Source organism: Aegilops tauschii, chromosome 7 (genome assembly GCF_002575655.3).
Source record: "Aegilops tauschii subsp. strangulata cultivar AL8/78 chromosome 7, Aet v6.0, whole genome shotgun sequence".
In the NCBI taxonomy this organism is placed as follows: domain Eukaryota; kingdom Viridiplantae; phylum Streptophyta; class Magnoliopsida; order Poales; family Poaceae; genus Aegilops; species Aegilops tauschii.
In genome coordinates, this window is record NC_053041.3 from 394,453,844 (window position 1) to 394,470,085 (window position 16,242).

The following is a 16,242-nucleotide window of genomic DNA, read 5'->3' on the forward strand; positions in this document are numbered from 1 at the left end:
ATGCCGCCGCTGTTGCCCGAACAAGTTCTAGGGTTTCCCCCGGTACGCGAGGGATAGTGGGGAAGGGGTATACCCGATGCCCCTCAGGAAGGTCCGACGGCGCCCGCAGGCGTCATCGCATCGGTGCCGGCCAGGCCAACAGGGATTTCTCCCGATCCACAACCACCACCACCACCTCAGGCATTTCGAAATGCACCACCTCCTCGGCCACCCACCAGCTTGTGCCACCACGATTACCGGAAAACCCTCCCCGCTTCACTGGAGCTGTCAACACGAGGCTTGGAGAGGAAGAGGAGACACTAGCCACGGGAGCGACCACAACTCGACCGGAAGGAGGGGACAGCCTCCACCGCCACAGCGGAGCCGACCGGACGCGGCGACGAGGACTTGCCAGGCCTCGATGGCTCGGCCGGGCCCACATGGACCCGGACAGTCCTGTCACCACGCTGCAGCACGCCGGCCAACGAAGTACTCACCGCCAGAGACCGCCGCCACCACGCCACCACCAAGGAACGTCGCCGCCGAGCACCAAGCCACCGGCCTGCCCCAACCCAGATGGGCCCAAAAGGGCCTAGATCTGGGCTGGGCGGGCGCCGCCAGCCACATCACCACCGCGCCGCCCCACAGCCAACGGCCGCACCGCCGTGTCGAGAGCCACCGGGCCCGCGGCACCACCACCGACGGGCCGCACCGAAGCCGGCCGAGGAGCACCGCCGCAAGCCACCACCGTCCGAGCAGGAGGGAGCCTTGCGTGGGGAAGGGCAGGCCCGCCGCCGCCAGCACCATGCGGCCGAGGCCCGGCGGTGCTCGCTGGTGGCAGCGGGAGGAGGCAGGGGCGGGGGAGGGGCGCCGGAGAGGAGCGGCGAAGGGGCCCCTGGTCGCCCCGCTCGGGGAGGCGACGCGGGGGTACGGGGAAGGGAAGGGAGGGGTAGGGGAGGGGAAGGGGAGCGGGTTCCGGCTAGCGGCGGCGAGGGAACCCTAGGAGCGGGGCGTTCGCGAGAGGGGAGCGGAATTAGAGACTCTAGTCCACTTCTGCTCTCGTTTAAGGTGTACAAGCTGAAGATGCCAACCCCTTTGGGGGCTTCGCAACCTGAAAAGAGAGCACTTCTCTTTTGAATATTTCGTCGCGAACATGACAAAATGACCTATTTTGCAGTTTTATCTCAAGTGAGCCACGCCGTTGATTGTGGAAAGAAATACCAGAATATGGAATTGCGTATCCATCGGATCGTCCTACACGAATAACCTGGAAAACGACGAAATAAACGCATGAGGTATGCCAGGAGTCACTCAACCCTTCTGCAAAAAACCCTCGCAGATGTTCCTAGATTTCAGACCCAACATCAACTCAATTAGATGCAAGCTGTACTTAGACTTTGAAAAGGCTGTAATTGGTGCATGTGCAATCGCCTTTTTCCTTGCTAAATGCAAAAATGGCAAAGCTTTAGCATTTCAATAAACCAAACAGGCCAAAATACACATTTGAGAATGGGCGGCTATATCCATGATACACTGGCCGGTACAACGATAAACCAAGTACAGGTCAGAACAAGAATCAAGATCCAGTCGTCATTTCTTTGCCTACAACTTACATCATAATTGTACAATCACATAATATCCTCCCCACGCACACTATAACGCCAGATCATCCTTTACACATCAGCAGAATTGGCGCTGATGAATGCGCCTTTCTTTTCTTTTTACAGAATGAATGCACGTTAGTTTTGCAATCCATCCAACTTACGCTGTCCAACTTACATTCATCATTCTCCGATGCTGGGAATCAGCTGCCATTTTGCAGCTTTGACTCTTTACGAAGATGGCTCCAAGCTAGCAACGCCGCACCAATTGCAGGTTCCACCTAGAAATACATGATACAACCATATTAGCTCACAACAACAACCAACGCTCCATGCATGCTGCCTAAACAGTGGAAAATTTATTCGTACTTTTAGGCTTTTGTTTTCTTGGTGACAGAGATGTTCACTTATTAACTAGTATTGTTTATCTAAAGGCGTCATTCATCATCTAGAACTACTAAAACAAAAGCTTGGACTTCAATATCATAACTGAACACATACCAAACTGTCCAAAGCCTCAGAATGTTCAATCCCCAGAGAATTGCAAAGATCTCATAACAGCGTATATTAGTTCTCATACTGACCTCGGGCCGAATAGGACAGACACCTGGGAAGACTTTGGAAATGCATTTTATGACCTCACCACTGATGTCCCATTTCTTATTTCCTTCGAGAACACCTCCAACCAATACAAGTGGAAATTGGTCTTTCCCATCTGTACAGTGAAAAAGGCCCGCCAGTTATACACAATAATGTTTTCCTTTCAATTCTAATCTACCAGTCAAACAGTTAACAACATAATATTACAAAGCAATAAGCCTCTAACAACCCGCACTTTGTGCCAAATTTGGTGCATCTCGGAAATATTAAATCATCATGCATGCAGCACCATATCTTGAAATGACAGTACAGTAATTATCCAACAAAGAATATATATCCAAGGCATAAGACGATTCACTGGTTGGATCCAGCAGTGTGCTGAATAATCTTCTAGAGCAACAGGACTGCTAATGATTTACCATGGGAATCCCAATACTGCAACTTGCGACGATGCAATTTCCACATTCATTTCATGAATAATCAGCATAGAGCTGGTGGAAAAATGGCAGATGGTGCTAAAAAATTAATGTAATAATTACCTTCACCACACAACGTAAGGCGCCGAACAACAGCTACAACGCTTTCAGCCAACTCTTGCACTGCATCATGCAGTATCGTGTTTGCTACTTTGTCACCATCTTCAGCAGCAGATACCACAACAGGTACAAGAGCTGCAATACGGGCCCAAGATGGATCCGCATATGCCCACCTGTGCCAGACACTTAAATGAGTTGAATGACAACCAAGTATATATAGTATTCCAGATCCCAGTAGTTCTATCAGCTAAAGCATTGGACAATTCTCATAATTTTTTTTTTGAAGTTCCCAGTAAAATATTACTTTGTCCTTGTACAATTCGGTGCCATCTTTCTAAGTGTTTCAAAACATTTGTTGGATGCGGCAAGCTCAGAGCAACCACAGAGTAAACTTTAAATTGAGAAAAACAATTATACTAGTCAAAATGAGAATGCTCAACACTCTAATAGCATGCAAGCCTGGAAAGGTTTATGTATACACTGATGCAATATATCACACCATCTTCAGTTGTCACATTTACCCCATTGCAGCTGTCATCATACTGCACACATTTTCAGTTTTTCACACAAATGATCTGTAGTAAATTTTATTGTGGTTATATAGTTGTTAGCGATTAAGCTAGCATTCCAGCTGGCAAGAAGTAACACATGACCACACAATGTAAGATGCAGAACAACAGCTACAACACTATCAGCCAACAGTTCAAAGAAGTTCCTAAAAAGAAAAAAATTGTGCCTATAGAATATTGTACATATAGAGTACGTGTGAGAGGACCTACCCAATCAACTCATCTGGTGAAGAAATTTCAAGCTTCCTAATGATATCTCTTGTAAGATTAGTTTGTGGTCCACGGCCATCATGTGCTTTTATTACTGCTGTGAGGGCCTGTGCAGCAATGCCATAGCCACTGCATTAATGTACACATGAAGTCAACTATGTTTTCCTTTGTGACATGTTATGGTATGGGGATCAAATTAATAGGTTTCTCAGTCATAATTCAAAAATTTCAAACTGCATCCATTCATTACTGAAGGGTTCCACAATGTTCGAAATGTGGAAAATATAGAGTACAATATTTGTGCATTTCGCAGATTAACAATTTCTCTGGCTGTTCACTAGTCTAACATGTCATGCTCGATTTATAACTATGGATTCCTACATAGATAACGATCAATACTTCCAAGAAATGAATAAGATATCATCCCATCCTCATTAGAAATCATATATTAACTTCCTGAGGAAAGAGTAAAGGGCAACTGAAGTTAGTTTTTATAGTTATATCTGTTCCAACAGTCAAAACCCTACAGAATGAATGATGGTTCAAAAGCACTTGATTAAATTACTTTTTGAGTGAAAAACAGTAGCTTGCAGGGGATTGCACTAGATTGATCTTACGAGTTAGTTACATTATTACTCTGTTTTCATGAAAAATGCAACTCACCTACCCCAGTCGCCTAAGACAGGACCGGCACCAGCTGCTCTCGCTACTTTTCCATCTTCGGTGACCCCATAAGCAATGCTTCCTGTGCCAGCAATCAATACACAGCCATGTAGCTTTCCCATTGTACCACTGGCTAAAGCTGCCACCGCATCATTTTCCACATAAAACTTGGCATTTCCAGGGAATAGGTTGCTGGATAACAAAACGGCATACTTAACAATGACAGGAGTAATTTGGCACATGCCTTGTTTGCCTGGTGGCATTCAGAAATTATGTGCCAATGAACAAATGGCGAGTTAAAATTCACTGGTAGTCATAAATCATAACGGCATTTGTAGAAAAATATCAGGAATGCACATAAGAATTGGTTAGACCATTTGAGCATTCTGTAAGCATTCAGAAAATATTATAATCTCCCTGAACTGAAATCAAGTAGTTGCAGTGGACAAAAATATATATCAGCTTCTTCGGGGGGAATACATTTTAAGAAATGTATACAAAGAACTGTACCAGATCCAGTCCAGCATCCTCTGCTGATCTGAAGGATGGTTCACCCCAGATACAGATAAGCAAACTGCAACAACAGCAGAACGATCTGTGTTGGCCGTTGTTAGGGCCTGCATCATGACCTGTTCTAGAGTTTCCAGTGCAGCGTTTTCTGGAAGATGGAAAAACAAAGAGATCAGTATGTTTTGAGCAAAGACTTAGTCACTTAGACCATGCGATGCTACACATATTATAATACAAAGAGAAAAATATTAAGCATCACTCAGAAGACATTCCGAAGATCGAACAACATATTTTACACTGCAGAATGGTCGTACACAACTTACGTATGATTCTATGATTTACAAGTCCAAATACCATACATAATATGTATGTGTTCACCATCAGTAAAAATAACAACACTACTCTTTAGATACTACCATTTTTTTCCGAACTTCTGTACGCATCATCATTAGCACAGGTAACAACTTCATCAAATGATTGACAAGTAGAAAATCGTATAACTGATAAACAAACATGATCTACAATTGAACAGTAGAGTGAAAATAGGCAAGCCCAAGTTCGCATAATAAAACCGAACATCCAGAAGGACAATTATGGAAATAATTCAACTACATCTCTGAAGCTCTCGCCAATTTAAGCACTAATTCGCCGCAGTTACGCAGGACTAGTGGCACGCAACGACATCCCAAATCACCAGGATTCAAGCCGGAGACCAATCATCAAGCCCCAGGATCCAATTATTAAGACGGGGCATGATCCAAGCGCCCCCGAATTGTGCGAACCTAGGGCAACGATTACTACGCACCTCCGACGGAATTACGGTTGGAGCAGCCGGCGATGGCGCGGGAGAGCACGGCGACTGAGCCGGGCGCCTCCGGTGGTGGCATTGCGGCCGGCAGGCAGACGCAGACGGTGCTGGTGGTGCCTCCGTCCACGCCCAGGATCACGCCGCCCTCCCAGGCGGCGGCCGCCGGCGAGTCACCGTTCTCGTAGCCGCCCATCTCCCTTCGGCCGTTCCTCTCTTCCCCGGGTGTGAGAGACAGAGGATGAGTCAAAGCTCAGAGAGGAGATTTTTTTTTTCTGTTCAGAAAGGGACCTCTATTCTGTTGGAGTGTTGCGTTTAGGAGGAACCGATGTCTTCGCGCTTGTGAGTTTCCTAATGGATTGGCAACTAATCCATAATTAGCCCATATGGAAAACGATGGCTGGTTTTCTGAAATCATTAATTAAGGAGTACTCGTTGCAAAGAACACTCCACCTTCCCAGGTCACGACAAGTGGCGCACATGCAGCGCGCCACTTGTCGCAACCTGGGAGTTTTCTCTTTTTTCGTAGATCCGTTTATTCAAAACGTTTTATCTCTTAAACCGTGCGTCCAAATCTCAAACCGTTTTCACCATTGGATTCCTCGCGTCGAGATCTTTAAAACTAGATCCCATGTTGATAGGTTTTGACGAACTTTTTTTTCATGAAAAAACGGACGAAAAAACCAAATCGGGAGCACGGTTTTTTTCCCTTTCTGAAAGAGGCACGCCCGTACCTCTCGCGAAATCACAAACGTGCCTCTCGTGGAAGCAAAACCGTGACTCTCGTGGAAGGAAAAAAACAGAAAATGCGTGTTTTTCCCTTTCCGAAAGAGGCACGCCCGTGACTCTCGCGAAAGCACAACCGTGCCTCTGACGAAAGCAAAACCGTGACTCTCGCGAAAAAAAAAATAGAAAACGCGTATTTTTTCCCTTTCCGAGAGGCACGGCCATGACTCTCGCGAAAGCACAACCGTGCCTCTCACGGAAGCACAACCGTGCCTCTCGCGGAAGCAAAACCGTGACTCTCGCGAAAGAAAATAAAAATAGAAAACGCGTTTTGTTTTTCCCTTTCCGAGAGGCACGGCCGTCACTCTCGTGAAAGCACAACCGTGCCTCTCACGGAAGTAAAACCGTGACTCTCGCGAAAGAAGAAAAACAGAAAACGCGTTTTTTGTTTTCGAAAGGCACGACCGTGACTCTCGCTAAAGCACAACCGTGCCTCTCGCGGAAGAAAAACCGTGACTTTTAGCGAAAAAAAAGGAAACGTGTTTTTTCGCGTAATTTTTTTAAGGAAGACGGGGGAAAACCAAAACGTCGAAAAAACCAAAAAAACCGTTTAAAAAGCCGAAAACGCGTGCGGAAAAATAAAAAAAAAATCTAGAGGGAGCGTCCAGAGCGCGACACGTGGCGAATGGCTGAGAGCGCGCCAAGTGGCGCTGATCGTTGCGAGGCTTCCGAAGGAGCGCTCGTTAACTAGTTGCTCTCCTGGTTTTCTTATCAGCCCAACTCTAACCGATCCCAACGCTGTTGTGACCGCTGTGAATGATAGTAACAGGGCCAGCTGGTGGGCTTGTTATGAGAATTCTAAGGATATGATCAAGGAGTTTGGAGCTTGTTCTGTTTTCAAAGTCCACAGGGAGAGCAATGTGGCTGCGCATGAGCTTGCTGCCTATGATAGAGTGAATGGGGATTTCTTTCTATTAGCTGATGTGCCACAAGCTTCGAAACATGTAATTGCTTCTGATTGTATTTCAGAATTATTGATATGAATGAAGCTCTCCCTTTCCTAAAAAAAAACTCTAACCGATCCCTATCCGGTACTAGTCAATGTGTACGTGCAATGCGCGTTAATTTGAAAGTACATTAAGTGCATGCGGATATTAAGTAAGATATTATTTACGTGTTATTATGTGATTAGCACTATTTTTGGCATGAAATTAACTGCACGCTAAACGTATTGAGCGCTCGACATTGAACCAGTCTAGGTCGTTGGATTGACATGGTTTGATGGCCAAGATTAATTGGATCTGCCCCTTTGGGTATTTTTATATTGGTATAGATTAGAAGATTAAAATTTTGGGACGCGGTGTTTTGGCTCCTAGGTGCATATGTACCCATTGTCTAAATACACATTTTGAAAAGTTGAAAAATTCGGAACAAAAATCTTGCGGTATATCCGGACATTCTATGTGCATGCAGAAAATTTGGGTGAAAAACGACGGTTTTTGTGGCTTGTGTAAAAAAGATAAAGAAATACAAAATGAATAGTTGTAATGAAGCATCATAATTTGTCTTTTTTACACAAGCCACAAAAAACCTTGTTTTTCACCGAAAACTTTATGCACGCACATAGAACGTCTGGATATACACACGGGATTTTTTTTCGGAATTTTTTAATTATTCAGAATGTGTATTTAGACAATGGGTGCATATGCGCCTAGGAGCCATTGCCAATTTCCGAAAATTTTGGTTTTACTCCTCTGACCAGCACCTATCCGATCCACAAAACCGAATAGAGAAGATTAAAGTTTACTCCTCCTCCTATCCGAGGCGTACATTTACTCCATCTGGAGGCGGCCGAGTAAAAGTTTCTTCGCACAGAGGCCTTCTTGTGGCTGACCGGCCTCGTCCGCCATTGCATCAACTAACCGGTGCTCCCCTAGCTCCAGCCTGCCGCTGGGACGATCGTCTCCCTCGCCTCACGTCATTGGATCATGCTCTTCCGAGCCTCCACGTCCCACCTCACCCTCTGTCGGGCCGGTTGTCTCCCTCGTCTCTAGCCGATGGATCTGCTGCAGGAGGTGTTCCGCCTACTCCCACCCGCCGTCGGGCCTGCCGTCTCCCTCGTCTCAGTTCTCTCTCTCTCTCGTCTCCTTAATAATAAGGATAAGCATTAAGCATCACATGAAGCATAGTATGATCAATCACACACATAGTATCTCACAAGCATATCAAACCAAATTAGCATAAACCAAATAGTAGCAAAAGAACACAAGAAAACCAATGAGCAAAAGCAAGACACTCTCTCTCGAAGCCTAATGATCTATGCAAATTCTCCCGCTTTGGCAACAAGTACCAACAAGTTCGAATAGGTATAGAGCTACACGTCTCTCTAGGCATGATCCTCGACAGCTCCTGATGGCGATTGCTAGCTGGAAGCTCCGGTGTGCGTAGATGGCATTGAGAGAAGTGCATCTGTGAAGGCTTCAGCTGATGTCTGCTGGGCTGGTGGAGTAGAAACTGGAGGTGGCACTATAGAAGCCGCAACAGCAGGTGCAGAAATCGTAGTCCTCGTATATGCATCAGGCACTGTAGTAGACCTGGGTGCCCTAGGCACTGTCTGGAACCTGTCAGTTGTCGGTCTATCATCTCCACTCTCATCAGCAGTAGCTCTGGTTGTATAAACATCATCTCATAGCTTCTCCACTGTAGTCTGTACCTCTGTGACCTTCACATCAAGATCATGAATCTTAGTCTCGACTATCCGCTCTAGGCTCTCCTGGTTCTTGGTGAGGTTGACCAGACTTCGCTCAATCCTCCGGGTTGCTTCTAGCAGATACGTCACTTGATCGTTCTTAGACTTGAGGTTAGCAATGGGAGCATTGGGAGCAGATGCCTTCCTGGCTGCTTTAGCTGCAGCAGCTGCCTGGATCTTCTCTTGAGCTTGAGCAGATGTAGGGTGTGAAGGATCCATCACCACTACATTGTCCTCGAACTCTGGATATAATGGGAGATGCTCACGATCAAGTAGATATGTGCTCGTGCCAACCTTGGAGTTGATGAGCAACTGAATGCGCGGAGCAAATCCACATGATCTTCTGATCAACTGTGGTTCTCTTAATTGTTTCAACAACAAGGTTCATCACTTTGAACTTTTGAGGTGTATCAAATAAGTGCAGCATGTTGATGGAATGGCGACGGATCATCTTGTCATCTGCAGACTTGGGCAAAAGAGTGTGCCTCAATATAGTATTGATGGTGGCCAAACCAACTAGCAAGTGCTCTATTGAACCAAACTTGTGAGTCTCAACATCATCCTCAGGAATAGGCTTGTACATATTCTTCATGGAATTGTGGTCCATCTTAGGCTTTGCATATACATCAATGTCATTCTCCTCTTCTTCTAGAGCACCAAGAAGATCATCCCATTCTGAGATGGTTGACTGGTATCTGTTTCCCTCAGTCATCCACACTATCCTGCCATCTTGATAGAAGTGAGTAGTAGAGTAGAACTGCATGATCATCTCATCATTCCACTTGGTAAGCTTCTTCCCAACAAAATCATCAACACCTGCAAGCTGGAAGCTTTCATGAACATGGGGGAAGTTGTCTTCATTTGCATCAATATACTTCCAATCCACCCACTTCATATCACTGACAATTGGATTCTTGTCAAGCAACATAGTATCATAGAAATCTTGTTGCTCTGGTGTGGAAACGGTAGTCACAAGCAGCCCTTCTCCTTGCAGCATATGGATTGGACAGTCTCCACTGATGCAAACCTTTGTCCTTCCTCAGCATCATGTTTTCTGCAACTGGATGTGTGTTGTCATGATCTGGGATCTTGGGTCTCAATCTCATGAGCACTAGTGGCTCATCATCAATCTCAGCTTCAGGCACTGGGGCCTTGTTCTTCTCACTGGCAGATATATTCCTTGTAGACCTCTTAGGTGCTGGAGCTTTGGGCTTTGACTTGCAGGGGGCAGCGGACTTCATAGCATCAGACATAAGCTTATGAGTCTTGGCAGGAGGTGCATTAGCTGCTGGTTCCTCCTCATCATCATCAACCATCATGGAGGGTCTGCCAACAACATAAGTAGTTGTCTTCCTTGCCCTTTTCTTCTTCTTTCCTGCAGCTGTTGTCTCTAAGTCACTTGGCTCCTCAAGTGTAAATGTCATGGTCTTCTTAGGACTAGTGGCTTTGTCTGCCTTAGAGAATGGGACTTTCCTTACTGTTGTTCTCTCCTTGGCACTATCAGAAGGTCTAGAGATAGCTGTTGTGCCATACTCCCTAGCAAGAACAACCTTCTTCTTCTTTGAAGTTGCCTCACTAGCCACAAAATCCTCATCCTCATCATCTGAGGTTCTCTTCTTTCTAGTTTTGGTGGCTGCCTTTGAAAGATCCGGAGATCTTATTTCTCCCTCATAAAACTTCATTCATGACTTGATCCTTCACTGAGATCTGCATGCTGTTCTGAGACATTCTGAATATCACTTGCTTCTGACATCCTGCAAACTGACCCTGTGAATAGGTAGGTATGGGCAGAGTAGATGAGTCATCACAAAAAGCAGATGTTTAAAAAAATTAAGTTCAAATTTTAGTTTCAAGTTTTCATAGGAGTATACGATCGACTGAGTTGAACATTTCGGTGAAGCCAAAGCATGAGACAGAGACTTGGCACACCACTTTGGTCAGACCGAGATGGGTTTCGTTCTTGCTGAGATGCTAGGGTTTCACAGAAATTGCTTTTCGGTCTCAGCGATTAGTACAACTCGGTGGAACCGAGATGTACTAGTGCAATGGCCTAAACCAAATCGATGACGCCAAAAATTCCAAATCGGTGGGTCCGAGTTTCATTCTGCAGAAACTTAACCCTAAATTTTTTGCTCGATTCTATTCTACGGAATTGATCTTGTGAACAGGAGAATCAAATCAACAATCATCCACACTATCCCAAAGGCTTTAATTGTCACTTTATTGAAACAAAATCTATAAAACATGATTACTACATTAGCTTAATCATGTAATAGTAGGGGTAAATTTTGGGTTGTCTCCCAACAAGCGCTTTTCTTAATGCCTTTTTACCAAGGCATGATGATTTCAATGATGCTCACATAAAAGATAAGAATTGAAACATAAAGAGAGCATCATGAAGCACGTGACTAGCACATTTAAGCCTAACCCACTTCCTATGCATAGGGATTTTGTGAGCAAACAATTCATGGGAACAAGAATCAACTAGCATAGTGTTGTAGGGTGAAACCCTAGAGGGGATCTTTTCACACTTGGAGGGGGAAAAGAGCAAGAACACACAAGAACACAAGAGGAAATAACTCCAACAATTCCCAATGACACATCCACTAGAATAGCATCACAAGATCCACAAGTTCACAAACACAATCAAAGGAAAGATATAATGATAATGTTCATCCCACTCCTTAGAGATGAGGTCTTGATGGTGGTAGTCTACTCCAAGGTGGAGGTCTTGATTCCACAAGTGGATCCTCTCCTAGGAGGCCTTGATCTCCAAAGGAGGTGGGGAGAAGAGCAAAGCTCAAAAATGTCTCATCTAAATCATTTCTATCCCTCTAATGAGCTAGGTGGGGGGGGGTACTTATAGTTTAGAGACGAAATAAGAGGGGGAGAGGGATACAAGGGCAAAAGCCCAAAAAGGCACGCAAGCCCTCGGAGGGGTCCAGGCACCCGGACCGGTCAGAGCCACACGCTCAGGAAGGACCGGGCACCCGGGGCGAAGGGGCCGGGCACCCGGCCTGGTCAGGGGGGCGGCAGGGGAGTGGCCGGGCACCCGGGGCTCAAGGCTGGGCCCCCGGGGGTGGCTAGGAGCAGCGCCCAGGGGGTGCGGGCACCCGAGCCCTCCATGGTCGGGCACCCGGGGATGGCAGGGGCCATGCCCAAGTTGTGGCCGGGCACCCGGAGTGTCCAGAGCCTCCCCTCCTTCATCCTTCTCGCTCCTTTCCTCCTTCTTCTTGTCCGTAGGTGCTCGGGTCCTCGTGCTAGCCTCTTCATGATCAACACCTGATACCTAATCATGCACAACACTTCCGTTTGAGGTAGGACCCAACTCTTGTGTGAATTTGAGTGGAGCTCGAAGAAGAAGGAGTTCACCTCGTTCTCGATGGCGCGTGCACGTGCTCTTGTCATTGGTCCTCTCGGTGCTTGCGGTGGTGATGGAGTGTCGTTGCGGATGGACTCGGGATGCTCCGCATCATCTCCCCCCCTTGGGAGAGATCCGTCCATGGATCATGATCATCATCACCATGGTACTTGGCCAAGTCTTTGACGTTGAAGATGTCGCTTACGTTGTACTTGTCACGTGGAATGTCCATCTTGTAGGCGTTGTCGTTGTAGCGTGCGAGCACCTTGAGTGGTCCATCAGCTCTCGGAAGTAGCTTTGACATGCACTCCTTGGGGAAGCGGTTCTTGTGTAGATGTAACCATACTAGATCACCCGGTTGGAACGCCATCAGTGACTTGGTGATGTTGAGCTTGGAGGCGAGTCGTTGTACTTGGTGCTCGATCGTGGAACATGTTTCTTCGTGCATCTTCTTGAGGTAGGTGGCCCTTGCACTAGCGTCCATGTTTGCTCGTTCTTGGAGCGGTAGAGGAAGGATGTCCAACGACGATAAAGGGTTGAAGCCGTAGACAACCTCGAAGGGGGACTTGCCGGTGGTAGAGTGTCTTCCTTGGTTATAGGCATACTCGGCGATGGGTAAGCACTCCTCCCACTCCTTGATGTTCTTCTTGATCAACACGTGTAGGAGAGTGGCGAGCGTCTGGTTGGTGACTTCCGTTTGGCCATCGGTTTGAGGATGATACGTCGTGGAGAAGAGTAGCTTGATTCCGAGCTTGGCGCATAACGTCTTCCAAAAGTAGCTTTAGAACTTGACGTCTCGGTCCGACACAATTGCCTTTGGCACGCCGTGTAACCTCAAGATTTCCCTACAAAAAAGATTTGCAACATGTGAAGCATCGTCTATCTTATTGCATGAGATAAAATGAGCCATTTTAGAGAATCGGTCCACAACAACAAATACAGAGTCCTTGCCATTTTGAGTCCTAGGTAATCCAAGCACAAAATCCATGCTAATATCTTCCCAAGGTTGATGTGGAATAGGTAGTGGCATATGTAAACCATGGGATTGAGATTGTGACTTAGCTTTGCGGCATGTAGAGCATCGGTTGGTGAAGTGTGAGACATCGCGAAACATCTTGAGCCAAAAATAGTTCTTGGAGAGCGTGGCAAAAGTCTTGTCGCGTCCAAAGTGTCCCATGAGTCCACCTCCATGAGCTTCTTGCAAAAGTAACAAACGAAGAGAAGACTCGGGGATGCATAGTTTGTTAGCTCTCATTAGATAACCATCTTTGATATAGTATTGTTTCCAAGAAGTATGCGTCACACACTTAGCAAAAGGAGTAGCAAGAGTCACATCATGCTCATACAAATCTTTGATATGATCAAATCCAACAACATTCAATTCAAGTTGAGTAATTAACATGCATTGCAGGGAAGATCATCCGCCACAACATTCTCTTTGCCCTTAATGTACTTGATCACATAGGGGAAAGATTCAATAAATTCACTCCATTTAGCATGTCGTTTATTCAACTCGGTTTGACCTTTAAGGTACTTAAGTCTCTCATGATCGGTATCTATGACAAACTCATGTGGCCTAAGATAATGCTCCCAAACATGCAAGACACGCACTAAAGCATACAATTCTTTGTCATAGATGGGATAATTAAGTTAAGCACGGAAAGTTTTTCACTAAAATATGCAATGGCTCGCTTTTCTTGCATCAAAACTCCACCAATTCCATTACCACTAGCATTGCAATGGACCTCAAAAGTTTTGTCAAAGTTAGGCAAAGCAAGAATCGGAGCATGAGTAAGCAAGAATTTGAGCTCATTAAATGCGGTAGATTGCAAAGGTCCCCAAACAAAAGGAGCCTTTTTCTTACTCAAGGCATGCAATGGTGCAGCAATAGTGCTAAAGTCTTTCACAAAGCGGCGATAGAAACCCGCAAGGCCAAGAAAACTATGCACTTGTTGCAAATTTGTGGGTTGTGGCCATGTTTTAATTGCTTCAATTTTAGACTCATCAACATGGACACCCTTTGAGGAAACAACGAAACCCAAGAAAACAAGCTTGTCAACGCCAAAAGTGCATTTTTCCATGTTGGCATAAAGACGTTCCTTGCGAAGAGTTTGCAAAACGGCCCTAACATGATTTACATGATCTTTGATGGATTTGCTAAAAACAAGTATGTCGTCAAAGTAGACAACAACAAACACTCCAATGTAAGGCCGAAGCACAAAATGCATAAGACGCATGAAAGTACCGGGAGCCTCCGATAAACCCATAGGCATAACTAACCACTCGTACAAGCCAAATTTAGTTTTGAAAGCGGTTTTACATTCATCACCTTCTTATATGCGGATTTGATAGTAACCACTCTTGAGATCAATTTTTGAGAAAATAGTGGCACCGCTAAGCTCATCTAGCATATCATCAAGACAAGGTATGGGATGCCTATATCGAACGGTGATAGCATTGATGGGTCTACAATCGGAGCACATGCGAAAACTACCATCTTGCTTAGGCACAAGGATAACCGGAACGGCACAAGGGCTTAAGCTTTCACGTACATGACCGTTGTCAATGAGTTGTTGTACTTGCCGTTGGATCTCCTTAGTTTCTTCGGGGTTGACGTGGTATGGGGCCTTGTTCAGAAGAGGTGCGTCGGGGATGAGGTCGATCCGATGTTTAATGCCACGTAGAGGAGGAAGACCGGGGGTAGCTCATCGGGAAAAACATCCTTGAATTCTTGCAACAAGATAGAGAACACTAGAGGAAGAGGATTAGAATTGTTAGTTTGTGCCACCCCATCTTTGCATAGGAGGACATAGTGGATGACACTCGATGGGTTCTCACACACTTCTCTTATCTCTATTTTTGTGGCTAGGAGGACTAAGTTTTTCTCTCTTGGCGAAGAGTCGCTCAATTTGGGCTTGTGGCGCTCACTTTCTTTGTGGTGGTTCACTCTCTCACTAGTATCTCCATGATGGGTGGAAGCTTGCTTGTCGGCGATCACTTGGCTTGGTGACATTGGTCGTAGTACGTACTCTGTGCCCTTCATCTTGAAGCTATAGTGATTAGTTCTTCCGTTGTGGATGACGCCGCGGTCGAATTGCCAAGGTCTTCCCAAAAGAAGATGGCACACAGACATAGGAACCATGTCGCACTCCAAGGTGTCCTCGTAGGCGCCGATCTTGAAAGAAACTTGCATCGCATGCTCCACTTGAATAGTGCCGGAGTCGCTTAGCCATTACACCTTGTAGGGACGAGGATGCTTTTTCTTGACCAACCGCAGCTTGGAACATAGCTCTTCACTTGCCAAGTTGTGACAACTTCCTCCGTTGATGATGACTTTCATGGAACGCCCATTGATGCCGGCCTTGGTGTGGAAGATGTGGCACCGTTGGTCTTCTTCTTGGTGATGTTGGAGCGTCAAGACCTTGGAGACCACGAGAGAGGGACTTGAATCATTGTCACAATAGACTTGATCATCTTCATCTTCGTTCACGCGCCGGTGCATGGCCACGTGCTCAAGGGCTTCCATTTCTTCTTCACTCATCGAGTCATATGTGTCATCATCGTTGAAGATCATGGTGCACTTGTTGGTGCATTCGAAAGACTTGTGGCCTCGGCCACCACATGTGAAGCACTTGATAGAACTTGTCTTTACGGAGTCGTTCGGTGGCGCCAAAGATGAGGGAGTCTTGGATTTGTAGGTGCTTGCCGGAGGACGAGTCGAGGAAGGCGTAACTTGCTTGGAACTTGACTTGTCGCCGGTTCTTGGTGATGCTCTAGTTGAGGTAGGAGGTGCCGAAGTCGCAGGAGTTTGAGAGTAGGAGCCGTAGGTCTTGGACGAGTACTTGGCATATTTGAAGTCATCTTGCACTTGTCTCTCGGCCTTGGTTGCTTGACGAACTAGATCGATAAGGTTTGAGTATGGTTGGAAGTCGG

The 16,242-nt window shown here is 46.1% G+C and overlaps 1 protein-coding gene across 4 annotated transcripts; it reads right to left on the bottom strand.

Annotated features, from left to right (window-relative positions):
- Nucleotides 1-1,450: 1,450 nt before the first annotated feature.
- Nucleotides 1,451-5,783, bottom strand: LOC109758265 (uncharacterized). 4 transcript variants are annotated; one of them, XM_020317113.4, is made up of 7 exons: nt 5,474-5,782; nt 4,669-4,816; nt 4,159-4,350; nt 3,496-3,624; nt 2,720-2,889; nt 2,165-2,295; nt 1,451-1,861 (listed from the first exon to the last, which is right to left on the bottom strand). In XM_020317113.4, the coding sequence occupies exons 1-7, from the start codon at nt 5,667-5,669 to the stop codon at nt 1,784-1,786; spliced, it is 1,044 nt and encodes a 347-aa protein (XP_020172702.1). In that variant the 5' UTR covers nt 5,670-5,782; the 3' UTR covers nt 1,451-1,783. The 4 variants fall into 4 exon arrangements, with proteins under 4 accessions (XP_020172702.1, XP_020172701.1, XP_045087957.1 ...); XM_020317112.4 differs by having other exon boundaries at nt 2,082-2,295; XM_045232022.2 differs by lacking the exon at nt 3,496-3,624 and having other exon boundaries at nt 2,082-2,295; nt 5,474-5,783.
- Nucleotides 5,784-16,242: the final 10,459 nt, after the last annotated feature.

What these genes read in the sequence shown, in the direction of transcription:
- LOC109758265 (XM_020317112.4), bottom strand. Translation starts at nt 5,669, where the DNA reads ATGGGCGGCTACGAGAACGGTGACTCGCCGGCGGCCGCCGCCTGGGAG. An exon ending in AGGATGCTGGACTGGATCTG is followed by an intron (nt 4,351 to 4,668) that starts GTACAGTTCTTT and finishes TTTGTTATCCAG; the next exon opens with CAACCTATTCCCTGGAAATG. An exon ending in TCACCAGATGAGTTGATTGG is followed by an intron (nt 2,890 to 3,495) that starts GTAGGTCCTCTC and finishes TGTCTGGCACAG; the next exon opens with GTGGGCATATGCGGATCCAT.